General features: G+C 43.0%; 1 protein-coding gene across 3 annotated transcripts in view; it reads right to left on the bottom strand.

Annotated features, from left to right (window-relative positions):
• Positions 1 to 27,372, bottom strand: part of ARHGAP25 (Rho GTPase activating protein 25) — an 89,738-nt gene that overhangs the window by 41,147 nt on the left and 21,219 nt on the right. For all 3 annotated transcript variants that reach the window (XM_042981606.1, XM_007083387.3, XM_007083388.3), the window contains one exon: positions 6,401 to 6,600. In XM_042981606.1, coding sequence (XP_042837540.1) covers positions 6,401 to 6,600 — 200 coding nt within the window. The remainder of the gene's footprint in view (positions 1 to 6,400; positions 6,601 to 27,372) is intronic.

Raw genomic sequence — 27,372 nt, 5'->3', positions numbered from 1 at the left:
CCAGGCTCTGAGCTGTCAGCACAGAGCCCGACACGGGGCTCGAACCCACAAACCGTGAGATTGTGACCTGAGCTGAAAGTCGGACTCTCAACTGACTGAGCCATCCAGGTGCCCCTAGCCCTTTCTCAGCTTGAGCACAAGAGCCCTGAACATCATAAATGAAGAGAGGAGAGTGGGAAGCGGTAACAGAGACAATAGTGGTGGTGGGGACACTGATGGGGAGGAGGGAAATGGCCCCAGGCAGGGAAGGGACCAAACTGTCCCTTTCACCTGCACAGCCAGTCGACTGGGGTGGACTCTGTACAAAGATGGAAGGAGGTGGGCACGTATGCTGGAGGCCACAAGTCCTAGGGCAATGAAGCAGAGTGGACAGCCTGGCAGTGGTGTGCTCACAGCAGCTCACAAGAACAAACTGTTACATTCTCAAGAACAATGTGAGCCAGCTGTTAACCACAGCTGGTATCAAAAGTTAAATTCTGTAAGCTTACAATGAACTATTTTATTTAAAAAAAAAAGTAATACTCAGAATTCATAGTTTCCTAATTATTTACTAGATTTTACTATTATTTCTGTATGTGTGGTTATTTACATCTATCTGTGCAGTAAAAGTACTGTGAAACATTGTGCTTCGCATGTCTCTTCTCAACTCTGTGTTCAGTGATGTCATGTTGGCAGCTTGAATCAGCCATGATGGGGCATTTACACCACGGATATTGGCTAATGCTGCATCATTATCAGCTCACCACCAGAAAGCCTTTTGTGAAACACTTTCCCACCACTGACAGACAGCCACCTGCGGGAACGTCCCAGAAAGCCGGGAGATGACCCAAGGGGACAACTAATCGAGGATTGTCTAGAACCATCATTGTAGTAGGGACTTGAGGGCAGTTTGCTGAGGTTCTGTTTTAAACAGTTTCCCCAACAAAGAACCTTTGGGAATGAGTTCTATGAAGGTAAGTTATAGACTTACAGAGCATTGTGCTGTTAAAGCTGGACAGACCTTGCTGAGACCTCAGGGGAAGAAAATGCACTTAGACTGCCTTCTGTTGAGCCCCAAGCTTCCCGGGGAATATGCACAAGAGTCTGTCATATAGGTTCCATAATTTATTTAGTCATTCTCCTTTGTTGGACATTAGGTTCAAAGTTTCTCATTATAAACAGCACTGCATGTATCTTATTTCTTTTGGATCACTTCCTAAAACCAAACTGACTTGGTGTAAGCATATGATATTTTTTGTCGCTCTTAGAAATCTGGCCAAAAGGGTTTTCTAGAAAGTTTTGCCAACTTTTTTGCATATCATCAATGTACATGAGAGCCTTTTTCATCTGAATGCTCCAAGATCACTGGGGTTTCTGTTTGAGATTTTTTAAAGGGGTAGAATGTGTGCGTGTTCTTTTTGAATTTACAACCAATTTAGGGGCGCCTGGGTGACTCAGTCGGTTAAGTCTCCAACCTCAACTTCAGCTCAGGTCATGATCTTGCAATTCATGAATTTGAGCCCCATGTTGGGCTCTGTGCTGACAGGTCAGAGCCTGGGGCCTGCTTCAGCTCAGCATCCAACTTCAGCTCAGGTCAGGATCTTGCAGTTTGTGGGTTCGGGCCCCACAATAGGCTCTGTGCTGACAAGTCAGAGCCTGGAGCCTGCTCAGGATTCTGTGCCTCCCTTTCTCTCTCTGCCCCTCCCCCACGCATGCTCTGTGTGTCTCTCTCTCAAAAATAAATAAACATCAAAAAAAATTTTAATAAAAATAAATAAATTTATAATGAATTTATACCTTTGTTATATAAAAATTAGAAAATGGACAAAAAAGAGGAAAATTAAAAATTGTGTGAAATTCCAGTTCTCAAAGATAACCATTAACGGGTCTGTGTATTTCTTTCCCAGCCTTTTTCCATAAATACAGATTCATTATTTTTTCCCTCAATAATGGGATTAGTACATATATCATCCCCTGATGTAAACTGGCTTTTTCTGGTTTTGTTTTCAAAGCAATATTATGGATATCTTTCTATTTCAAAAAATATAAATTTAGGACACAAACAGCAGAATTGTATTCTATTGTATAAATATAGAAAAATTCCTTGATATAACTTAGCCCCTACTACTGGGCATTGTTTTCAATATCACTATTAAAAACAATACAGTGGTAAAAATCTGTACAGGGATTTTTAATTATCTACATTAGTCTTAAGCAAACACTTTGGTTAAATTCCTGGAATCAGAAATGCAAGGTCTAAGATTTTGCAAAAATTTTTAAGTCTATTTATTTATTTATTTATTTATTTATTTATTTATTAGAATTCCAAGCAGGCTCCATGCTATCAACACAGAGCCCTACGCAGGGCTTGAACCCACTAATCATGAAATCATGACCTGTGACAAAACCAAGAATTGGATGCTTAACTGACTGAGCCACCCAGGTGCACTGAAGAGTTTGCATTTTTAAAAAGGCATGTATTACGCTCCAGAAAGGTTGTACAGATTTTCATTTTCATCAGCTGTGCATTATAATTCCTGTTCCCTGTCCTTACCAACACTGAAATTTCTGGAAAATCTTTGCTAATTTGTTAAGGGGATAGTGATGCCTTGTTAGATTACATTGCATGTCTTTAATTATTACTGAGACTGAATTTTTTATATACACGTGTTGGCTCTTATATTTCTTTGGTAAATTATCTATTTGTGTCATTTGCTCATTTTTCTATTGAACTATTTGGACTTTTAAAAATAGATTTGAAAGAATATTTTAAATATTAGGAATATTTGTTTATGATATTCATATATATAATATTTTCTTCCTTATTATTTGCCTTTTCACTTTATGATGTTGGTTTTTAAGATACAGACATCTTTAGTTATGCAATTAAATTAGTCTTTCCCATGTGCTGTCTTTGTTGCTTATGCTATGCTTAAAAAACACCTGTCTTCCAAAGATTATGCAGATAACTGCATTTTCTTCTAGGATTTTTATGAACTTTTTTTTCTTTACATTTAAGTCTTTAGTCCATCCAGAATCATGAATGGTATGAAACATAGCATAGAAATATACCTTTACTTTTTTCCAAGAATTTAGCTAATGTCTGTAACTTTTATGCCATTTCTAGATGTTTGCAATGTCTATGAATCTCAAAACAACATTAAATGATAGCATTAACAAGTACTTTATTCTTTGGGGGGTGCCTGGGTGGCTCAAGTTGGTTAAGCGTCCAACTTCAGCTCAGGTCAGGATCTTGCAGTTTGTGGGTTCGGGTCCCACGATAGGCTCTGTGCTGACAAGTCAGAGCCTGGAGCCTGTTTTGGATTCTGTGTCTCCCTCTCTCTCTGCCTCTCCCCTGCTCATGCTCTGTCTCTCTCTGTCTCAAAAATAAATAATAAAAACATTTCTTTTAAAAAGTACTCTATTTTTAAGTTTGTTTTTTAGTTTATTTATTTTGAGAGAGAGAGAGAGAGAGTGCGTGTGTGTGTGTGTGAGCAGGGGAGGGGCTGAGACAGAGAGGGAGAGAGAAAGAATCCCAAGAAGGCTCCACACTGTCAGCACAGAGCCCAGCACGGGGCCCGAACCCACGAACTGTGAGATCATAACCTGAGCTAAAACCAAGAGCTGGCCGCTTAACCGACTAAACCACCCAGGCACCCCCAAAGTACCTTATTTTTAATAGATTTTCCTTTACCTTAATGAAATAATTATGGATATACAAAAAGCAGACAAGGATGCCCAGTTAACTCTTATTTGTAATAATAATATAAAAACAACAGCCCAAATAAATTATAGAATGTCCATACAATAGACTGTTCAGCCACCATTAAGAATTATATTGTAAAAGAATATTTAATAATAACTTATGACTTATCATTAATTTTTAAATTAAAGAATATTATTATACTAATTTGTATTTAGAATAAGTGAGTTTCTAATTATATATGTATAGAAAGAACTAGAAGAAGTGAGGATTTAGGTGGTTATTTCTTGTTAATGGGATAATTTTCACTTTCTGCTTTGTGCTCTCTGCATCTCCCAAATTTTCTGCCATGCACACAGATAGCTTTTGTGATAAAAAAAAAACCACATCTATATAAAATAAAATCTTCTTTCTAATACATTATCATCTTACTCCTAAAAGCTTTTAAAAACTTTTTATATCTGAAATGAGTAATTGATTTTATCAAATGCTTCTTGTAGCCACAATTTAGAGGTTGTGTAGTTTTTCTTTATTTGACTTATTGATCTCACCCTATTGATCTCAACCTAGTGATCGTATTATATTAACAGATTTCCTTTAGGAAAAAAAAAAACAAAACATATTTGGCATCCTAGAAGAAGCTTTACCTAATTATCCTAGGCTACTTTAATCCTGAGAGGATTTTGAGTTGCCTCCTTCAGAAGTAAAGGAGAGAAGCTAGGACCTCCAATAATTTATTTAACCCTTGATATCAGTTTATGTTTTCACAAAACAGTTTTTTACACATGCTTCATATTATTTTGAGCCTGTGATAAGTGCAGGCCAGGTATGATTGTATCATTTTACAAAAGAAGAAAGGAGGACCCAGAACAATGAAATAATCACACAGCCAGACAGTAGAAGAGCCAGGAAAAGAACACAAGCTTGGACATATGACACCTCTTACCGTCTACACCCCGTGGAAATAAACCCCACTGAGCCATCCTTTCTGCTGATCTGGGAAGGCTAATGTATTAGTGCCACCTCCCTCAATCTGCACAGGGGAAGACTTCATACATCGGCTACTCACCATCACCTTAGCCTATAATTGCTTGGTTCTGATAGGGCCTGGGTTGTTCGTAAAGTAAAAGAAAGTCTGGCTACCAGGCACAGGACACTGAGCAAGAACCCAGTCTGTGGTGGGGTCTCTGGCCCTTCTCCAACCTTTGCAGTGACCGACACCCACAGCCCTCAAGTGGAGGGCCTGCTTAACCAGGTGCTGCTGATGTGTCACAGATCCCGAAGCTTATTCTTAAAGAGAACTGCACTCTCCCAAAATGACTGTCTAGTTTCTTTACCTACCCTGCCATCCACCCTCAATATCCTTACCCTTCTTGGGGCTTTTTTTCTGAATCCAGAAGGTTCTGGAATCTGTCTTCCCGAATAAGCTCCTTCTGGCCAACCCCGCTCTTCCACCTCCACAAACATGAGCTCTAGATGGGGTGGCCAGTCATCCTGGTTGCTCCAAGACATGCAGTTTAAACCTGGGGTCCCAGGATAATTGTTAATGGCACCCCCTTTCACTTTCATGCACTACTTTGGCCATGAGGAATCACTAGTCCCAAGATTTAGGACCAAAGTCCTCTCTGACCCCATCCATTCCATCTGGAAATTCTGTTTGCTGTACTTTCAAAGTATACCCAGAACCTGATCATCTTCCTCTAGCCCACAGTTCCCACCGACATTCTAAATGACACAACCTCTCACCTAGATTACCACCATGCCTCCTGCCTCTGGCCCTGAATCTATTTTGAACACCATAGCCACAGCCATCTTTTTACAACATAAGCCAAAGAATATCCCCTTTCTTCCCCATAGCCCAGTGCTTCCCCATAGCCCTCAGTGTAGTGGTCTTCTTTGCTATCTGCACTGTGACCCCTCAAGTCTGCCCTCCCCTCTCTGACCCCATCTCATTCCCTAGTTCCGTTGCCTCCATGTTGACTCCTTGCTATTCCCAATGCACAGCAGGCACGTTCCACCTTCGGGCCTTTGCACTGCTTTTCCTCTCTGCCTGAAGCCCTCTTTCCCCAGAGACCCACCTGACTAATTGCCTCTCTTCCTCAGCCATACTGACCACCCTTTGTAAAATTGTACCACATCCCCCAAATGGTTGATCTCTCCTTAACTCTTTTTTTTTTTTTTCTTGGAACTAGTTGTTTCTTAACAAACCACATACTCTCCTTATTTATTACTTTCTGTCTTTCCCCTTATCTTCTAATTTCTACATGCAGGGACTTTTATCTGTTTTACTCACTGGTTGATTTCAAGTATCCAGAACAACCTGTTCAGAACATCCTGGACATATGTACCTATGTCCAGTACATAAATGATGTTCAATAAATATTGGTCAATCAAACAAACCAATTCTCCTGAACACAAATCCACTCTCTGAGCCCTCATACACCGCGACCCCTCCAAGACCATGTCGCCAGCCTTGACTTAAGGGCTGCGGTTGGGAAGCTCCTCAGTGCGCACCCCCGATCTTGGCCGTGGAGGATCACCTGTCATCTCTGCGACTCAGTTTACCTGCCTAAAAACTGGTGGAAAGGAGAAAGGGAACACTTCTCGGATGGATGCGGGTCCAGCCCCAGGGAGAAGGCCTGCGGGTGCCTCCCCCACCTGCGTGCGCACACAGGGGAGCCCTGCCAACAGGGACCAACAGCCTAGCCGGTCTGGTACCTGCGGCTTCACGTCCTCTTCGTCCTTGTAGTAGTAGAGCTGCTGTGCCCTCAGCACAAAGTATCTCTGCTGCCAGTTCTTCACGATGGACCTCTGCTTCTTCAGCCAGCCCATCTTGATGGGCCTCTCCAGCGGGTTGGGGGCGGACGGCTGGTGGAGGGCGGCCATCTGCTCGCCGGTCATCACGCTCCTGGACCGAGCTGTGGAGAGGAACAGACAGGCAGGCTGGCTGAGGGACATGAAGCGGCGTGCAGAGAGGGTGGGCGCCGAGGCCACAGAGGGAGCCCCAGGGGGCCGCGTCCCAGTCAGGCCGGGCTCACGGGGCCGGGCTTGCAGGAGGGACGAAGCCCCGAACCCCCAAGGGGCAGCCGAGGGGCCTGCTCAGGACGCGGGCTGGCCGGGGACAGGGAAGCCGGAGGCAGCCGGAGGCCCGATGCGTAAGAAGTCCGGAGCCCGAGGCCGGCCCCGTCATTCTGCAAAGAGAAAGGCTGGCTGGAGCCTTCTGAAGAGGAAGTGGCCGCAGCATCTGACAAAAGGTGCTTCCTTTTTCCTGCGTGGGAGTCGGTATCTGACAAGAGAGAAAACAGTGCCCGCTCGGAGGGTTCGGGGACTCCCACGCAGCTGCAGAGGCAGCCGGAAGCTGGCCGGGCACTGTCCCCAGGGCAGGAGCTGGCGCGCCCGCTGGGACCTCGCGTCGTCCGGCAGCGTGCCTCCCCAGCAGGCCCCGAACCCCCTGCCCAGTCCACGCCCCCAACGTGCAGGAAGCTGGCACCTCCTTGAATGCTCCTGCCCAGTGTCCCTGAGTGCCGCTCTGTCCCCTGCCTTCTGAGAGTGTTTACAGCCCTTTATGCTCCACCAGGGGCCTCACTGTAGCTGCCTTCCTACCACAGGGTCAGCCAGATGGACCCTTCCATGCGCTGACGACACACAAGCACTGGAAAGGAAAATGAAATCTGCCAGCAGAAAACAGCAGGGGAATTTGAATTCAGACCCTCAACCCTTGGTATCTCGCAGTTGGTTTTTGTTTTCACACCAGAGCTCTGCTGTCACTGGATCAGATCCAAGTGTCCACAGCTTGTCTCCAAGGTAACTCCGGGGTGGGATAACTGTCTCCTTTCTTTCCCTCCCCAGCAATCCATCAGCAGGCCTGTGGTCCTGCTGAACATATCCTCTGAGCCCCACCTCCCTTCTTTCCTGCCAGTTCTACAGTGCCCTTCTACAGAGTTCCACCACATCAGAGTGCCATCCTGGCTACATGCTGCCAGCCCCCAGTGCCTGCACTCCTATCCTTGATGGAAGAAGTCTCTGTCTTACAGCCCCTTTCTTCAGCTTTTGCAGGTCCGTGCAAAAAGCAGCTGAATGCAGCCAACTTCACTCTTACCCATTTCACCCAGCCTGGTTGGAGACCAGCTCTTCCTTTTCTGGCTCTTGGACGCTTGAGTACATTACACAACTTCTCTGAGCCTCAGTTTCCTTGCTTGTTAAGAAGATAATAATTCTATGGAATTATTGTGGAGATTAAACAAGCTAACATATATAAATATATATAACTTGGACAGTACCTGGTCCAAAGTAAGCTAAAGTCACTTGTTAGTTTTATTAACAGGTGACATTACTTCCTGCTACAAGGTTGGAGATCATCTCTGACAGCTTCCTAAACTTCCCTCTGCATTTGAGAATGTTGCTCTGTAATCAACTTCTTCTCTTCCTTCATTCCTATCTTTAATGCATTGAATCGACAACTTTTCCTATTGCTTTTGACTCCTTTCTTTCTATCTGCTTCTAGGCCTGTGGTTTTCAAACTTTATCTATGCTCATGGCATACTTCCGGATACCAGAATTTTATGACATCACAGACTAATTGTATTCAGAGTTATCCCCCTATTTACATGTTTTACCCTTCAGTCCTGTATTGCTGTCTCCAGAGGACTCTGTTCCCTTGATCCTCACAAGGAGCCTCTGTTCCTGTCACATACATTGTAACTTGCAGTGACCCCTCACCTCCCACTAGAAATTGGAGAGATCATACCATGTGGTACACCAGGGGACAAAGCATACTTGATTCTTCCTCCTTTTAGACAGATATCATCTTAACAGTGCAGAAACTCAGTTGCAGAAAAAAGTCATTTGACATTCTGATGCCAATTTGGCAGCATGCTTGCAAAGGGTTTGCTTTGTATCAGTGCGTCCTAGCACCCCAGTTAAGAATTTTATCTTAGGAGCATCCGAGTGGCTCAGTCAGTTAAGCAGCCAACTCTTAATTTCGGCTCAGGTTATGATCTCACGGTTAGTGAGATCGAGCCCCACGTTGGGCTCTGTGCTAAGAGGGCGGAGCCTGCTTAGGATTCTCTCTTTCCCTCTCTCTGCCCCTCACCCGCTCATGCTCTTTCTCTCTCTCAAAATAAACATTTAAAAAAAAAGAATTTTATCTTAGATCTTGCTCCTCAGTTAACTACTGTCTTCATGATCTTCCAATCTTCCACCTGTCACTCAAAGAACAGCCACTCTGAGGCTAGTCACGTACTGTAAGTCTGCGTAAATGATCTAAAAGAATGATAGGAGGGTCTTGGCAAGAATACAATGGGAGGAAGGAATTTGAAGAACTGTATACAGCTCTGTCTCTCTAGGTCAGAGACCATTACTTGCAAAGACTCCTATCTGTCCTAGAAAGAGGATAGATTGTAGGCAGAAATGAAAAGAATGGTTCACACAGAATTTGTTTAAAAATGGAAGAGTGAGGCATTCCAGCAAATTTGGGGGAGTTCTTCTTCAGCTTAATAGCCTCAGCATAGCCTAGCCCAATGTGACCATTCACCTGAAGCAGCATCAGACTTGGGAGGGACGGCCACCTTCCTAACAGGGGCATAATGAGGAGCCTTTAGTTGGCTTCTGAGGTGATGTCACCACATGAAGCCAGCCCAGGAAGGAAGAGAAACAAGCAGATGTCACATGAATGTTTTGAGGACTCAGGCATCCTGAGCCACCCCCAGAGACCCAAAGAAATTGTTAGAACCACAATGGGAGAAACCACAGGTCTCAAACAGCATTGAAGGAGTGGGATGGAGGAAACAGAAGCCAAAAAGACACTATAATTGAAAAGAATTAACTCAGCACAGCACTTAGCTGCTGGGATATTCATCTGCGGTTAGTTCTGTGAAATGTTTATGCTCTGTTGTGGCAAAGACAATGACAAATATGTGAAAACAAAACATCCTTTAGAAATATCTGTGCATCATAGGATGGCCTGGCAAAAGCAAGAAGAGGTATGGAGAGCTTATGTTCTCAGACCTGGCCAACAGGGACTCTGATGCCCGTGTGCCTTATAGGCAACCACCTTGTCTGCCTGCATTATGGTCAAGGCCTTGACTGACCATCTTTTATATTCCAGAAGTGATACCATTCACCCACACCTCCACCCAATGCTTCTTGAGTACCTGTTCTCATCCTCATTGTGAGTGGTATGGCTACACACCACAGTTTGAGTGTGGATAGCTCTGTACAAGCCTCCACAAGGCTAGAATTAGTCCCAAACACTGCAGAAGTGACAGCTAGGGCTCCAATGAGCCAGTGGCTAAGGCTAAGGGAGCTTTCTGTCCCATGTCAGAGCTATCTCCCACCTTGGCCTTCAGCATTGCTTACCAGCCAGACCTATCATGAAATGATTCAAATATCAAGGAAGGAATCCTGATGGGCTTTAAGTTTGACTTGTTTGGGGCTAAATTTCCTTGTTAGCTCCTTTGAACAGTCTCTCTTCTTTGTGGGTGTGACTTGTTCCCAGATAAAGTAAACAAAGAAATCTGTTACTATTAATGGAGCTGTTTCTCATAATGAAAATAAAAACTGTGATAAGCTTTGCTTGTGAGCCAGTCATTGCACACAGAGTGCACACTCCCAGCCCTGGGGGAAGGAGATCTGAGCCAGGCTGTGGGCTGGAGAAGGGGCTGTGGACAAACGAGGCAAGGTGGGAAGTCAGAAGGCAGTTGCTAAGTGTTTACAGAAAGCTCTGGGGAAGTGGGAAGTGAGGGCTTCCATAAAATCAGAAACCCACCCTTACTTTAGTAGAGAGAGAAAGAAGGACCCCTAATACTGTGCTGTCCAACACAGTATCCACTTGCTGTGAGTGGCTATGTATATGCAAATGAATTAAAATATATTAAATTTAGTTCCTCAGTCACACCAGCTACCTTTCAAGTGCTCAGTAGCCCCATGTGGCTCACGGCTACAGTATTGGACAACACAGACAGAGAATATTTCCATCATCACAGAAAGTTCTACTGGTTAGCACTTCCTGGAATCTGAGTGTTATCATTACTAAGCATGAAACAAAAATGGATTATAAATGATGGGGCAGCATTTCATCAAATAGAAAACCAAGCTAGAGGTCCCTGAGAAGAAGTATCTTCAGGTGGCTGAGTGAGGAACTCAGCCTTGATCTGAGAGGTACTATGGAGGCACTCCATGTACCTTGGCAAGGGAGGCCCATGAGAAAATATGGATGAGTTACATAATAGTACATACAGTGTATGCTGAATTTTACTCTGCATTATGGGAGGGCACCAAAAAGAAAAGAGAAATGGAAGAAATGCCACATGCCCAGAAGTGCCAGATGATGCTTCCGCAGTAGAAGTTACCTACTCTCTGCCCCAAGTTGGAGCAAGAGAAAATTCAAGACAGAAGTATAAACAGAGAAGTCATCTTGGGAAGCGTGATCACTTCCTTTCTTCATCTTCCCATCTTCTGACCCCTAACCCCAAAAATAATCAATCACAAAATCTTCTAGGGTCAACTTTTGAGATATTTCTTCTATCTGCTCTCAACTCCACTTCAGTTTTTCTTCTATTTTAGATGGCTTCAAATCTATGGGTGAGATGCTAATAGTTCATTCAAAGCTGGGTATTTTCTCAATGTGATGATATGAGCGGTGCATTAGTCTGAGAACCATGTTTAAATGGCTTTGAAAAAAGAGTAGAATTTACACGCTTCACCCCCCAGAAACCCTCTCTTGAGCTGCAGTCTCAACCATCTAACTGCCTGCAAGTACCTCGGTAGGAATCTCAAGGTCACCACATTGCTAGTGAATATATCACCTTCCCCTCCTTACCTCCACCATTCCCTTTGCCTTGCACCCACAAACACACCCAAACCTGCTTTACCTCCCCTGATCTCCATGATGTGCTGTGAGTGATGTCTTCCCAGCCAACCAACTAAACCAGAAAGCTGCCCCATTCCACAGAGTCACCACAACCAACAACGCTCTCTCTCTGATCTAACCTTCCTTTCTATTCACCCCCTCCCTGATTTTGTGGACCCTTCTATTCTCTTTCTGGATTTCCACAATAGTTCCTGATGTGTCTCTTCTCCTACCAGTCTCACCTCCAGTCCATTGGTGACATTATCTATGACATGATCCTTCTAAAACACAAATCTGCTCATGTTACTCTCTTGCCTAAAGCCTCAGATGACCCTCCAACCCCTTCATCCTAAAAGATGTGGGCTAAACTCCCTACCAGGAGTTCTGAGCCCATATTTTTCCTCCTGCATTTCCTGCTCCTTTTTCACACACATACTGTACTTCTCCCTGCTCATCCCCAACCACCCCCAATTTGACCTTTTGGAAAGCTCTTGTTCATCCTTTAAGACTTACTTCACGCCACATCTCCCATGAGAAGCCTTCCTAGCCTTGTCAGACTCAGTCACTCCGTGGGCTCTGTTATCTCTTAACTGGGAACACATGTCCATCAAAACACTTCTCATCCTGCCTGGTCCCTTTTTCTTACTCTGTCTTCCCTTCCCATGTATGCTGTAAGGACATAGGGGCTCTTCCTTTGGACTTGCTCATCTTTGAATCCCCAGCAGCTAACACAGTGCCTGACAAAGAGAAGGCAGAGGGCACAGGCTTCCACATATGTAGCCTTGGGTGAGTCATATTCAATCTGTGAGGACCCATTTCCTCCTCTGTGAAATTGTGATAATGATATATACCATGCTGGTGGCTAGTCTATAAGAATGAATAATGATGGGTGGACAGACCCAAACCACTGTCTGCTTCTTAGAACATGGGCATTAAATGGAGGTTATTATTATTAAAATGGACTAGATTTTATGTTAAATGGGAGGAAAGACAAAGATGAGAGAAGGGATGAAAGGAAGGAGAGAGGGAGAAAAGGAAAAAGGGAAGACTGGTTGGACATTGTACAATATTCCAGGTGCAAATCCAGAGGCCTAATTTGGACGGTGGTAATGGAGAAAGATAGAATAGGAGAGGCAGTTGTGAGGTGAACCACCAGACCTCAGCACCTGGCCAAACAAGGAGGAGTGGGAGGCGAAGACTTGCATGAGCGTTGGGGTCACCTCGAGTAAGGTAGCCTTCTCCATCTGTTCGTGTGACATACATTGGCTGAGTACGTGGTGTGCACCAGGAACCATGTCCAGTTCTGGGATAGAAGATCAACCAGATACAACCCTGTCCCCAAATAGCTCAAGGATCTGGAATACCTAGTCATAGAGGCAGGGAAGGAGGTCAGAAGACAAAGTGGGTTTGAACAGACAGGGGAATCCAGTTCCTGGCATGGAAGGATACAAGGCTGGACCAAGAGCTGTAGACTTTTCCAGAGCTCTGGTGTTGACTGGTAAAGCCTGGGAATTAAGAAAGAGATTAGGGGGAGAGGTGCAAGTGAATGCCAGGAGATTGGAGTGCTGTGAAAATTTCAGATCTGAAAAGTAGCACAACAGATGTTCAGAAACCAAAGAAAAGCCTGGGCACACAGGGCACTGGCACAGAGGGAAGCGCTTTTAAATCGAGGCTATGGAGATAAACTTAGGTAAGGGATAGAAAAGGTTACTGTTTTCCTTGGGACTTTAAAAAGACCTTACAGAAAGTCTAAATATGGGAAAAAAGGAAGTGTAGCAAGAAAATCCATGATCACCAAGAGTTTGGGGACAGAGCAGGGGCTACCACTTGGAAGGGCAAAATGAGAGGAAAGAGGCTGTGATTCTGTGCCAAGCAAAATCCAGGGCCAGTTCAGGCCCATTTCACATCTCTGGGCCAGGAGCAGTGTTTGGAGCAGATGGTGCCTTTGAGTGGAGAAATAGGTTCCTCTGTCTCTGGATGGATGGATGCAGCCCCACACCAGAGTAATAGCTTGATGAGAGGAGCAGCAGTGGGTTTCAGCCCTATTCATCCTTTCCGTCAAGGCCTTAGTACAGTGCACGCTTACACAACCTCACATGTTCGGCAAGAGCTCATTAAGGATACAAAGCACCATTCAAAAGCAAGAGGTTCTTTTTGAAGAAGTATTTGAGTTTCTGATCTCAGTTTTTTCTCTCAGAAAGGTATATTTGGCTACAAAGGTAAACTGGAGGCCCCATGGCCTCAGGGATAAACATCTTTGTGTTTTTATCACAAGTCTGCAGGTGATAAGTTGCTGGAACTATAAAGAGATTCTTGAGAGCAAGAACCGTGTCTTATTCATTTCAGTATCCCGAGGAGCTTCAGTGTCTGGCGCAGAAAAGTTAACTGGGAGGAATGAAGAAATTAGGGAGGTGTATGTGTGCATGTGTGCATGAGAGGTGTGTGTGTGTGTGTGTGTGTGTGTGAGAGAGAGAGAGAGAGAGAGAGAGAGAGAGAGAGAGAGAGACAGAGACAGACAGAAGGAGAGAGAGAGAGTTATGGAGAGAAAATAATGTTGAGTAATGTTCAAATAAAAGATTCATAGCATGGATTTTTAACAACAACAAAAACCCTTTCTCTCTTATCTCTTTAATTAACCAATCAGAAAATTTTATTGGGCATTTCTTATAAGCAGGGCAGAGGGCTAGGTAATGGTCCGGGTTTAAAAACTAGAGGAAACCTTCTAAATTAAGATTGAGACTTGTAGGGTTTCAAATATTTACTGTGCACCCTGGCACACAAAAATTCATTCCACCACCCCCTGTTGCCAATGGCTGCCCCAGTCCCATCCCTAATTCTTGATGACATCAGCCATGTCACACTCTCCTTGTATAAAATAGGGGGATTCGTAATCAGTCATGAATCAAGAAGTGTTAAGGAGAGATTAGCATCTAGTTGAGGCTTTCCTTCTGGTAAAATTAGAATGGGAAAAGAGTTGCACTGATGAAGACAATGGAATCAAAGCTCAACCATCAACAAGTAGGTTCCCAAGGGCCCGGTGGTTTTACCAATTTCTTCACCAATCTAAACATACCTTTTAGAAGAGTATCTGGTTAAATGAAGTTTCTCAATATATATTTGTTAAGTGAAATAAACATTTTAGAATGAAAAGCAAGCCACTATCAGGTATTGTGTATATGCAACAAATATTGGCCAGTTTACTTGTTCACGGGATTTCTAGATGCATTCACATGCGCCCACTCCAGCAGAGTGACCAATAGAAGATAGAAAGCCTGATCTAATAATGATGTGTATCTATAGTGATATATTTATTGAGTGTTTACCACATGCCAGCCACAGTGCAAACATTTTATAAATCTAGTTTCATTTAATGCTCATGCTAACTCTTTATGGGAAGCACAATAGCTGTGTTACAGACAAGGGTCATCTCTGTCTTACAGACAAGGATCTGAAGCTCACAGAGGTGAAATGAATGGCCCCAGTTATACTGCTAGAAATTGGATTTCAAAACCCAATGCCCATATGTAGACTACACTGTCCACAGGGAAGCATGTATTCTAGTGGTAAAGAGAGGCACCTAAATTGGGAACCAATGTGTAACAGTTCACAGGGGCAGACGGTAAATGGGAAGTGAAGAAGAGACAGTGCTACCCTTGCCCTGGGCAAGGGAACAAAGGCACTATTCCCAGCCCTTCATGTGGGACACCTGCTTCAGCCTGTATCCATTTTGCCTCAATATTATGCATAAATAATTTTGTGCTATTTTTCCTGTCCATTGTAGGCTCTGTAAGCCTCAATAGGTCTTGAGAAAACAGTGACAAAAGACAGTGCTGAAAGCCCAAGCCCATCACGGAGACTGTCCTGACAGTCTTACAGGAAGATGGATGTATTAGGTGGTCCTGCCATGTCTTACCAGCTCTCTGCCCAAGCTCATTTGAAGAGACCTAAGGACTCCGACCAAAGCCCATGGTGACTGACCTATGAGAGGGAGGAGTTAACCCAGGCTAGCCCTCTACTCAGGCCCACACCTCAGCTCACAGCTAGTGGACCACCCAGGCTGAGAAAGGGGCTGAGGGGAGCCACACAAATCATGTGAAAGGCACATGTGCGTGCACGCCCACGCACACACACACACACACACACACACACACACATGCATGTACACGCACACCTGCCTATCCGGTTACCAGACTGTGGGAAGATGGCCCTCCTAGAAGAAAGTTAGGCCTTTAACCTCAGAACCTTCAGACTCACTTTCTTTATTCTTTTTCTCTTTTCTCTCACAAGACAAACTGCCCTCCGTTTTAAAGCCCATACCATTCGGGACATGGGAAACTTTTAAAATCTTTTCAGTTTCAAGACCTGGCATTTAAATTTTAGGAAAAGTGTACCCTGTGGTTACTCTCCTAGATTTTTCTTTTAATTCTAAGCTTTGTTTTTAATTTTAGTATGAAAATCTTTTCCACCTGCCAAAAGCCACAAGCCATAAGATGAGGATAGCCAAGGGGATTTCTCTGTGCACCTGAAATGAGACAAACTGACATAACCCAAATCAAAGAAATCTCTAAAAGTTATTTTCTGAACGCCTGCCTCCGTAGTCAGGAACTGAGCAGGTTTAATTTTCCCATGTTCTATAGCTTGTAGAAATGTCCTTCATTTTTAAAAAAATTTTTTTAAAGTTTATTTATTTTGAGTGGGGGGAGAGAGAGAGAATCCCAAGCAGGCTCCATGCCTTCAGCTCAGAGCCTGATATGGGGCTCAAACCCACAAACCGTGAGATCATGACCTGAGCCAAAATCAAAAGCTCAACCAACTGAGCCACCGAGGTGCCCCTGCCCTTCATCTTTTGGCAAGTAAGCACTTCAACCTAAAAAGGCAAATTTTGTTTTGGAAAGACACTTAGGCCAGATCACTGTCTTTTGCAGGAAGAGGTTAAAAAATGTGGTCTCAGTAGCAATATGAAGGAGAGAGAGTGAGTGAGAGAAGAAAGGGGGGTGGTGTCAGAGAAGGAGAGAGAGAGGGAAGAGGGGGCGGAGACAGGGGGAAGGGAGGGAGAGAAGTGGCTTCCTGTGTCTCGGGCTTGCAAAGTCTCCTGCACTCACAAATGCTCTCAACCTAGGGTGCCTCTCCAGGGCCACCCCTCTGGTGTCCACATTTTGGAGCTTGTATGTTTCTTGGGAATTCAGAGTACAGTTGCCTCTTGTGGGCGCGTGTCTCCATCCATTGCAATAGTTTAAGGGCCCCCCTCTTTCTACCTTTGCATAACAGGAAGCCAACTGTAATAACAAGAAGCTTACAGAATTGTGAATGCTTCCTACTTAGCACTGCCAGGGCTGCCTCTTCCTCAGCACAAGGTGAAGTGGAGATTTGGCAATCGGGTGGTAAATGTGTCTTGGGTTGAGAATGTGGCTGTTTGTGTATAGAAGCCAACTGCCTTCCCAGACATCAGTGTGAGGAAGGACTTTGCATCATGTAGGACTGTGGGACAATTAGCACAGCAAATTCCGCTGGGTGTTCATGTGGTGTGCTCAAGCAAGAAAGGGACTTAGGAGAACTATTGATCCTTCGATTGTCACTGCTCATCATTTTTTTCTAGTTAACAGGTTTTGCTTAGTCACTAACATTCATAAATAAATAGCACATTCAAAGGTTTGACGTATTTGTATTTTATAAGCCCAAATGAATTCTGGGGCTCCAGTGTTTCACAGCAGTGATCCAGCCAGGGCAACGCTGAAGCCTGGCACCCATGACCAAGCACAGGGTCACCCATCCTATAGATGTCACTCCATTCTATAATGTGTGTTTGTGGAAACACAAACAATAATGTGTGTGTTTCTAGGGCCTTCACCTGGTCTTCAGTGATTTCTAACTTTGCGGTCCTACTAAGGATGTGGACAATGAAAAATTCGTACGGTGGGATGGGCCTGGCATACAAGTCATGATATGTTTCTCTTATTCTACAACCTGATGAAAAGATTCTATTAAAAACTGAGGCATTTAGATTATGGATAGAGTATAGATGATACCAAAAAATTATTAATGAGTTTTGCTAGATGTGATCAGTCAATGTGGTTAGGGAAAAAAATGTCCATAAATTTTCATTGTATTTACTTATTTTGAGAGAGAGAGAGAGAGAGAAAGCACAAGCAGGGGAGGGGCAGAGAGGACAGACAGAATCCCAAGCCAGCTCCGTGCCATCAGCACAGAGCCTGGTATGGGGCACGAACTCACAAACTGTAAGATCATGACCTGAGCTGAAATCAAGAGTCAGAGGCTTAAACGACTGAGCCACCCAGGCACCCCCAAAATGTCCACATTTTTAAAAATGTATGTTTAAGGATGAGGAATAAAATTACATAGCATCAAGGAATTGCTCTAAAATGTCCCAGCAAAGAAAAAAAAGACCTAGTAAAAGCAAATGTGATAAAATCTCGATAACTGTTTAATTTCAGTAATGGACATTCAGAGGAGTTTATTGAACTTACTCTATATTGGTGTTTGAAATGTGTATATAATAAGCAATCTTTTTCAAGATTCTATTAAGTTTTCAAACATACATTCTATTAGTCTTATTTTTTTTCCACACATCAGCTATTGCCCCGAACTTCAACTTGCTCATTTTCCCAGGCCTGCATTCCCAGACCTGTTAGTTATTCCTCTGAGCACAGCAGAATGATCCTACACAGATGTTATACCACACATGGACACATTCTTCCCGGACAGACCCTGCCCCTCCATTCCACTGCACTGTCACTTATCACTTAATGAAGGGGGAGAACGAGGGATTCCTGATACTTCCAGTTATGGATAGTATTTCCCATAAAGTCAACTTTTACTGGAACTGTTAGCCGTGGTGATGGCGTGTGCATGTGCATGTGTACACGTGTATATGTGCACATGTGTATACATACACACACACAAACACACACACACACACACACACTTCCCCAGCATAGGGGGAGAAGGAATGGACAGCCCCACTGTGAAAAACAGCTGTGGCAAGGAAGGCAGAGAGTCTCCATCTTGTGTGACAATTCCTTCTGATTAGGGGGGATGTCTGGGATGTCTGAGGCTTAGTACAGGCTCAATGGGAAAAATGCAGTGACTGCTTATCAGTGTTTGCAATAACGGAAGTTGGAGAAAGTGATAGTCCATAGGCCACCACTGCAGCATGGTAAATAGCCCACTTGATCTTTGTTCCCCTACCCCTGAGGTTGAGAGGCAGGCAACGTAGAGTAGTGGAAGGTGTATCTGATTGGGCATCACGAGACCTGGGTTCAAGTTCTAGCTCAGACACAAACCAGCTGTATAATTCTCTTGGCCTTCCTGAGCCTTCGTTTCCTCATTTAGAAAATCAAAGGATGAAAATAAACCATCTTGAATACATTTCCAACTCTAAATGTTTTCTTTTTTTTTTTAATTTTTAAAAAAAAAATTTTTTTAACGTTTATTTATTTTTGACACAGAGAGAGACAGAGCGTGAACAGGGGAGGGGCAGAGAGAGAGGGAGACACAGAATGGGAAGCAGGCTCCAGGCTCTGAGCCATCAGCCCAGAGCCCGACGTGGGGCTCGAACTCGCGGACCACGAGATCGTGACCTGAGCTGAAGTCGGACGCTTAACCGACTGAGCCACCCAGGCGCCCCTAAATGTTTTCTGATTACCTACAAAACATCCATCAGGCACCTGATTAGTGTTGTAATCTTATTTTAGGTGAGACAGGTCTAACTTAATTTGTCAACTCAGGCAGGACTCTGGATCCGATATCAAGAACACAGGCCTCTAGCAATGCATTTATTTAACTGATCAAGAAAAATGGAATTGGCAAAAGACATAATCTGGGCGATTTTAATCAAACACAGGTGGCACGGCATGCCCCTGGGTAGAATGTTTGTGAGTTTCATTATTAAGCTAAAGTTGATCCCCTGAGAAGTCCCGGTGATAATACAGAGCAGGAAGGACAAAGACAAAAGCCACTGTAACTGTTACTCAAGGACTGACAGTTCAACAGGCTGTGTGATCAATTTCTTCTGGAGTAATATCTTAGCTCCCAAATATTATGGACCCATCATCTTCTGGATATAGCTCTCTGACTCTAAACCAGACCTTACATATTAAAAACTGCAAACACATCCACACTCTTTCAACCAAAGAAACCTAAAAATTTAGTTAAGGAGATAATAATGTATGTGTATTAGGTTTATTTATAAGGATATTCACTACAGCACTATTGTGTAAAAACCATAAGCCACTAAATGTCCAACAACACGGAATCAGTCAAATGAAGTATGGTATGCCCATAAAGTAAAATACTATGTAGACTTAAAAATGATGCTTTATTGGGTTATAAGGACGTGGGAAAATGTTGAATGTATACTATTGCGTTAAAAATCACTTATTCCAAAATGGTACATAAAAAGTGACTCCATTTTGTTAAAAAAAATATACACATGCACACCCATATACGCACACAGTGTAGCATAGGAAAATCGCAAGCACAAATGTGTTATAGCACAGAAAATCATAATAGCAAGATTCACACCAGAAAGGTGTAGAGTTAAAGGTTATTTTCCTGAGAGGTGGGAGTATGGGGAGTGTATATGTCTTCCTTTTGCTGTCATTTTTTTAATAAAGAAAACAAAAATCACTTGTAATAACTCTGTGTTAGCTTTCTCTTCAATGACCTTCAGGCTGAGTCTCTCAAAATGAAAATTTTAAGACTAAATGAGTCAAGAGAGAGAAATCACTAAGGAGAATCTGTCCCAGTGTTAGGAAGAATTTACATAAGATAAACCAGAGTGAATTCCAAAAGTTTTGAAATAGAACATTTCAGGAGCGAGCTATGTCATCCTGGGCACATGACCCCGTCCTGCCTCATGGGATTACTTGCCAGCAGGATACAATATATAAGTGATCCTTTCTTAAATGTAAAACAGGTTTTGCTTTATTACTATTATCATTAACGAGAAGAACTTACTTCTGAAGAGCTTCATTGCTACATATATAATACGAGGTGGTTTAACAAGATGCTTGCTAAGGTCCTCCTCGACCCCCAAATTCTTCTATTCTCTGTTTACCGGCAGTTTCTACTTAATACCACAATGCATGCAGAGTTTGCAGTTAGAGACAAGGGCAGCAGAAATGAGGGATTCATTATCTGGGAAAGAATAAAAAAGAAAGCATTCAGGGAAGGAAAGGGATCAGTATGGCTTGAAAGCTGTCAGCCAAGACGTCACAGGAACCATAAAATCTGAACACATTCTTTGTGGATAAGCAGGGGCAGTCCTTGGGGAGAGAGAAAAAGGCAGTGTGAAGGCCAAAGGGAGCACAGGGGATGCGCTGAGGGAGCCCAGAAGGAAGAACCACCTAGAATTTCAGGCGGCTTTACCTCATGGCATAACAGACCCATTTCCAAATTTTCATTGAAATGACCAAAAAATTACTTCAGTTAACAATATGGGGAAATGTGAAATGAAAGCAAAAGCAAAGAAGAATGCTATCTGCCTGCTATTTGGGGGAGGAGGATTTCTGTAAGACATAGGAAGGCAGGGCTGACCAACATGCAATGCAATAGAAGTAGAGGAACAGCTGCCCGCCCAGAGGGGAAGGTCGCAGGAAGCATTTGCACTGATTCCTGAGACAGGGGCACCAGCGCTGGAGACAAGGAGCAATGAATACCCCAAGAATCACTTTGGGAAGTGCTTAGCGATCAGAAGTCTGGCTGGGGTGTGTCATTTCCAGCTTACCGCAGGTGTGGAAAGTCTGGCCAGAGAAAAAGTGATGGTGCCATCCTGCTGGCTCCTAAACTGGGTCACTGTACCAGTGAGAGTAGGGGACACTTTTCCAACTTCTCTAGGGCCACCACCAGGCGAAAAAAAAGAAACTCTCCACCAGGGGAGCCACTGTCCCTACACTGGATGCTTTTTAAAAAGTTAACACGTAAGCTTATCACAGGGCCCAGCAATTCCACTTCTAGGAATCAACTCCCGAAGACGTGAAAGCACATTTCTTGGATGCAAATGCTCCCAGCAGCTTTATTCTTAATGGTCAAACTGGAAACAATCCAGAGTCCATCCCGTGGTGGATGGACTAACACAGTGTACACGGAGTGGTCCAGCCATTTAATGTAGCACCATTCGAAAACAAAAAGGAATAAAGTACCAACACGTGCTACAGCATGGTGAACCTCAAAACCACTGTGCTCAGTAAAAGAGCCGAATGCACAAGCCAGCATATTCCAATTCCATATACGAGAAATACCCAGAAATGGCAAGGCTATCGAGACAGAGAGCATGCTGTCTGGGGCCAAGGGTGAGGGCAGGGACAGACTGCAAATGGGCAGGAGGAAAGTTTCTGGGGTGACAAAAGTGTTCTAAAATGAGTTTGTGGTGATTGCTACACAGCACTATAAATTTACTAAAAATCATCGAATTGTATAGTGACAGTAGAAGAATTTTACGGCATTGTACCATAAAAACTTGTACCTCAGTAAACTATAAAAGGAAAGATCAAGAACTATGTATATTTAGTTGCCACACACGTGCGCATACACACTCACACATACATACATGCGCACGCACACACGCACATACACGTACACACATATGCATGCACACATGAATGCACATGCACACACATACACACGCACACACACACACAAAACCCACCTGGAAGGACTAAAAATCAAAACAGTCTCTGCATAGAAAAATAGAGTAATTCCACTCATTTTATAAAAATCATTTTAGGGGCGCCTGGGTGGCGCAGTCGGTTAAGCGTCCGACTTCAGCCAGGTCACGATCTCGCGGTCCGTGAGTTCGAGCCCCGCGTCAGGCTCTGGGCTGATGGCTCGGAGCCTGGAGCCTGTTTCCGATTCTGTGTCTCCCTCTCTCTCTGCCCCTCCCCCGTTCATGCTCTGTCTCTCTCTGTCCCAAAAATAAATAAAAAACGTTGAAAAAAAAAAATTAAAAAAAAAAATCATTTTAAATAAACCATAAACTCCACAAAGTTAGAGAGCTGCCTGTTTTGTCACTCATGTACCGCAAGTCTCTAGAAAACTCCAGGAATGTAAAAGTACTTCAATATTAGAAAAATTATTCTAAGCATTTTGTAATGGTTTATTATATCAATAAGTCGAAGAACTAAAAATCCGTATGTTTTCAAAAGATTGTGAAGCTACCCTTGATAAAGTTCAATTCTGATTTATATTAGAAAGTCAGTTATCAAGAACGGAAGAATATTTCTTTGGTGGTAAAGAATGTATATCTCAAACCCATAGGAGGGGATTGAGAGAATACTCTGTTCCTAAAAAGTCAACTCCTGAAGATTGGAAGAGCCCGACATTCTTGGGAATTAGATCAAGTGTTTGCTGTTGGGCTGTGTAAGGAAAAACGAAGAAGTACAGGTGAGGTATGTCAAAGAAACAGAAAATGACACAGCAGAAAATTTCTGCACTTCTGTGCAGCACTTCTGGGCTGTCGAGTGGATGAAAGTTTCCACTGCCCTGACATGTTGCAATGCTGGTAAAAAACATCTTAGGGTCTGACAGAAGAAATCATTCTAAAATTCATGAAACACAGTCAAACAGAAAAATATCCATGTCCATGTCTTGGCTACAGCTGCTGACTTGTAAGAAATTACTGAGGTTTTAGTTTTTTATAAAATGATGTCCTTTACCAGCGTCTCTATCCATTTCAAGCTATGCTTCATGGTACTCGAGTGAGGCTTTGCAGAGTGCAGCATTTCCCCTGTGATTCTGCTACCGACATCCTGCAGTCATTTCCTCTTCAAAGCTGTCAAATTTTATCAGCTGTCTGAAAAGAAAATGCTTTGGAGGGGGAGTTCTCTTTTATCACCCAAGGACCTCACAAAAATGTTAGGATTTATTTTGTATGCATCTGTGAGCAACCATAGTGTGTCTGTGTGACCCAAGCTTTGTTGGTGGTCAGACACAGACCTTTGCCCTGATACGTCTCTTTGTGTTTGGCCACATTGGATGGCTCTCACAGTCTCTGTACCGAGTCTCTTGTCCACAGAAGAACGAGAAGAATATCATTCTTTCTTTTTTCTTTATTCATTTGTTTGCTTTTAGCCACTGATCCCTGAAGGACAAACTAAGCTTTGAGGTTCTGGGTGCAGACGCTGAAGAAGCAGGAAGCACAAATGGACAAACAGGAAGTGGAAGAAGGGGAACCATGAATGGGTGACTCGGTGACTGACACCGCGACATGAGGGATTCACTTGCATTCTGAGTCCCTCTGGCCTGGAACACCTTATAGTGTAAGGGACCTTTTCAAGATGAAAAATAACTTGTAATGGTTGGGTTGGGTTTAAGACAATAATTTCACCGAACTGAAGGGAGGCACTAAATGGAGATGTATCAAACATAAAATAACTGACATGTCTTATAATAAACTGGCATGGGGCACATTTAGAATAGAAATGCTAAAGATTGTATTAATGTGGGGCGCCTGGGTGGCTCAGTCGGTTAAGCAGCCGACTTCGGCTCAGGTCACGATTTCGCGGTCCGTGAGTTCAAGCCCCACGTCAGGCTCTGTGCTGACAGCCCAGAGCCTGGAGCCTGTTTCAGATTCTGTGTCTCCCTCTCTCTGACCCTCCCCCATTCATGCTCTGTCTCTCTCTGTCTCAAAAATAAAATAAATGTTAAAAAAAAAAATTAAAAAAAAAAAGATTGTATTAATGTGAATACAAAAATGGAAGAAAGGACTGACTTCTTGTGTTCAAGGATGAATCATATTTTTCCTCTTCTACACTGTAACTCCACCCTTTCTCCTCTCCTTTTCTTTCCCAGCATTCCTTTATTGTATCAACTGCGAAATGGCTGACTTCTCAACGACCTAAGTGGGAGGGCACTGTATCCAGACGTAAGAGCAGCCTCTGAAAACATCTGTTCTTTTGAATATATGGGAAATGTTTCAAAAAACAAATAGATAAACATAGCTAACTAATTGACTGAACATTAAAGTCCATTGATCTATAGCATGACTTCGTTACAGCAGGGATGGGTATATTTTGTAGGGGGGGGAGGGGGATGAGTTTCCAGAATATAATTTCTACTTGCATAATTTTGAGAAAAAGGATCCAGAATGACATTCTGGAGTGTTCGACTATAAACATAGCACTGACCACTCCAAACTTCCAACACTTGCCCCTGCATGATTAAAAGACATACTTTGGAAAATGTGACTTTTGTGATCTTTGGGAGGAAGCCTGGAAAGGGTGGTTTGAGGGTTCTGAGTGACACAGGAAATCTGTGTTTGTAAGGGTTAAGTGTGTGGGTGTGTTCATGTGGGCAGTGCTGGAGAAGAAAAATGAAAGAAAGTGCTTGCAGACCATTGCAGGCAGGAGCTGAATGAGAAACTCAAAGAATTCATAACACTTACAAAACATATTTGATATCCGCAGAATATCCTGGATTGAGATTCTCAAAAACAACTCGAATTAAAAACACAATCTATAGAAGAAAAATCTGACATTCGACTTCATTGAAATTTAAAGCTTTTTCTCTATGAAAGGTACTAAGAGAATAAAAAGCAAGCCACATATTGGGAGAAAACATTTGCAAATCACATATTTGACAAAGGAGCTGTATCCATAATAATGTAAAGAACTCTCAAAACTCAACAATAAAAAAACAAACAAATCAATTTCTAAAATGGACAAAACATTTGGGCAGACACTTCACCAAGTGAAAAGATGCTAAACATTATTAGTCATTACATAAAGATAAAGTAAAACTACAATGAAATGCCACTATAAACATATTGGCATAACTAAAATAAAATTAAAAAAAAATTTTTTAACATTTATTAATTTTTTGAGAGACAGAGAGAGACAGAGTGTGAGCGAGGGATGGGCAGAGAGAGGGAGACACAGAATCTGAAGCAGGCTCCAGGCTCTGAGCTGTCAGCACAGAGCCCAACATGGGGCTCGAACTCAAGAACTGCACGATCCTGACCTGAGCCAAAGTCGGACATTTAACCAACTGAGCCACCCACGTGCCTAGTATAACTAAAATAAAATTTTAAAACAAAATAACAATATCAAGGACTGATAAGGAAGGAAAACAACTAGAATCTTCATTCATGACTGATGGGAACACAAAATAGCACAGCTACTTTGGAAAACATTTTGGCAGTTTCTTACAGAGTTAAAGTAAACATATATTTATCATATACCCCAGGAGTACCACTACTCAAAGTTTGCCCAAGAGATTTGAGACATTATGTTCACACCAAAACCTGTAGGCACATATTTAAAATAGCTTGTTCATAATCTCCAGAAATTAGAAGTAACCCTAATGTCTTTCAACTGACAAACGGCCACATCCATACGGTGGAATACTATTCAGCAGTAAAAACAAAGCTATTGAGAGAAGAAGTGACATGAATGAATCTGCATTCTGTTGAGTAAAAAAAAAATCAGGCTCCAAAAGCTATATACTCTATGATTCTATTTATAAGATATTTTGGAAAAAGCAAAACTATGGGGACAGAGCACAGATGAGTGGTTGCCTAGGCCTAGGGTTGGTGAAGAAGAGCTGACTTAGAAAAGACAATAGGAGGAAGTTCTTTTTGGTGATGGAACTCCTTTGTATCTTGATTTTGTGGTTGTCACAGGACTCCTGGCATTTGCCAAAAGTCATATAACTGCAGACCAAAATGAATAGATTTTACTAGATGCCAATTTCAAAATAATTCTTTTCATCTGCTCAAATTTGTTGCATTCCTGTTACGTAGAACTATTTGGCATTTTCACCTCCTTTTGACCTTCAAAAATTTCCATGGCTAATAGGAGTCCTGAATGTAAAAAACAGTTATTTCTACCATCCCGCAGTGACTTGGGTGAGGTGAGTAGCCTCAGAAAACATGGAAATGTGGGGAAAATTAACATGCCAAGCTAAATCCCTCCAGCTGGTAAGGGAACAGGATCCCAGTGGGGCTGGGAATGCCTTTCCTTTAGCATGTCCCTGTCATGGGGGCTAGGGAAGGTATGACATGCCATTCCCAGCAACAAGCTCACACTCCTGTGAAAAATTTCGACCATGATCCTCATCCAGATTATTCATTTTGGTGTTCCAAACAAATAAGGGGATACAGCCAGGGATGTCTCCTTCCATAAACGTATTCTCCTAATTTCAGTAGTACTGGGTTTTTAGTGTAGGGAATGGCACAACGGTAAGTAAGCAAGTTGATAGGGTTCTCTTGTGGAAAAGCAGTAGGTAATCCACTGGGTAGTGTTCGTTCAGGAGACCTAATATCGATCAAGTCCCAGTTGTGCTGCTAATTTGCTGTATTCAGATTTGGGCAGTTCACAGAATTTCCGCCATGTTTTTTCACTGCCTTGGTCAACAATTTTTTGGCTATAAGAAACAGATTCTGAATCAAACTGGTTTCAGATAGATAGATAGATAAACAGATAGGTCAGTCCATCAGTTGGCTGTAGAGTAGGGACAGTTACCCTCCCTCCCCAGACAATATTTGGCAGTGTCTAGAGACATTTTTGGTTGTCACAGCTCGGAGGGCTACTACTAACATCAAGTGGATGTTGGCCAGGGATGCTGGTAACTACCCTATGGTGTACAGGACGGCCCCCACAACAAAGAATTGTTTAGCCCAAAACGGCAATAGTGATGAGGCTCGCTCACACACACACACACACACACACACACACACCCCTATAATTTTTTAAGGATAATATAGTATTTCAAAACAAAATCAAAGGAAATTTCAGGGGAAAAAAACCCCATGGATTAGGATGTGTAGAAATCAAGGCAGATTTTGTGAGTTTTGAGCTCCAAATAGAGCTCAAGGGCTTTCCTCTTA

The sequence above is a fragment of the Panthera tigris genome, chromosome A3 (genome assembly GCF_018350195.1).
Source record: "Panthera tigris isolate Pti1 chromosome A3, P.tigris_Pti1_mat1.1, whole genome shotgun sequence".
Classification (NCBI taxonomy): Eukaryota; Metazoa; Chordata; class Mammalia; order Carnivora; family Felidae; genus Panthera; species Panthera tigris.
The sequence above is the reverse complement of the archived record's forward strand: the minus strand, read 5'-3'. Positions and strand labels throughout refer to the sequence as shown.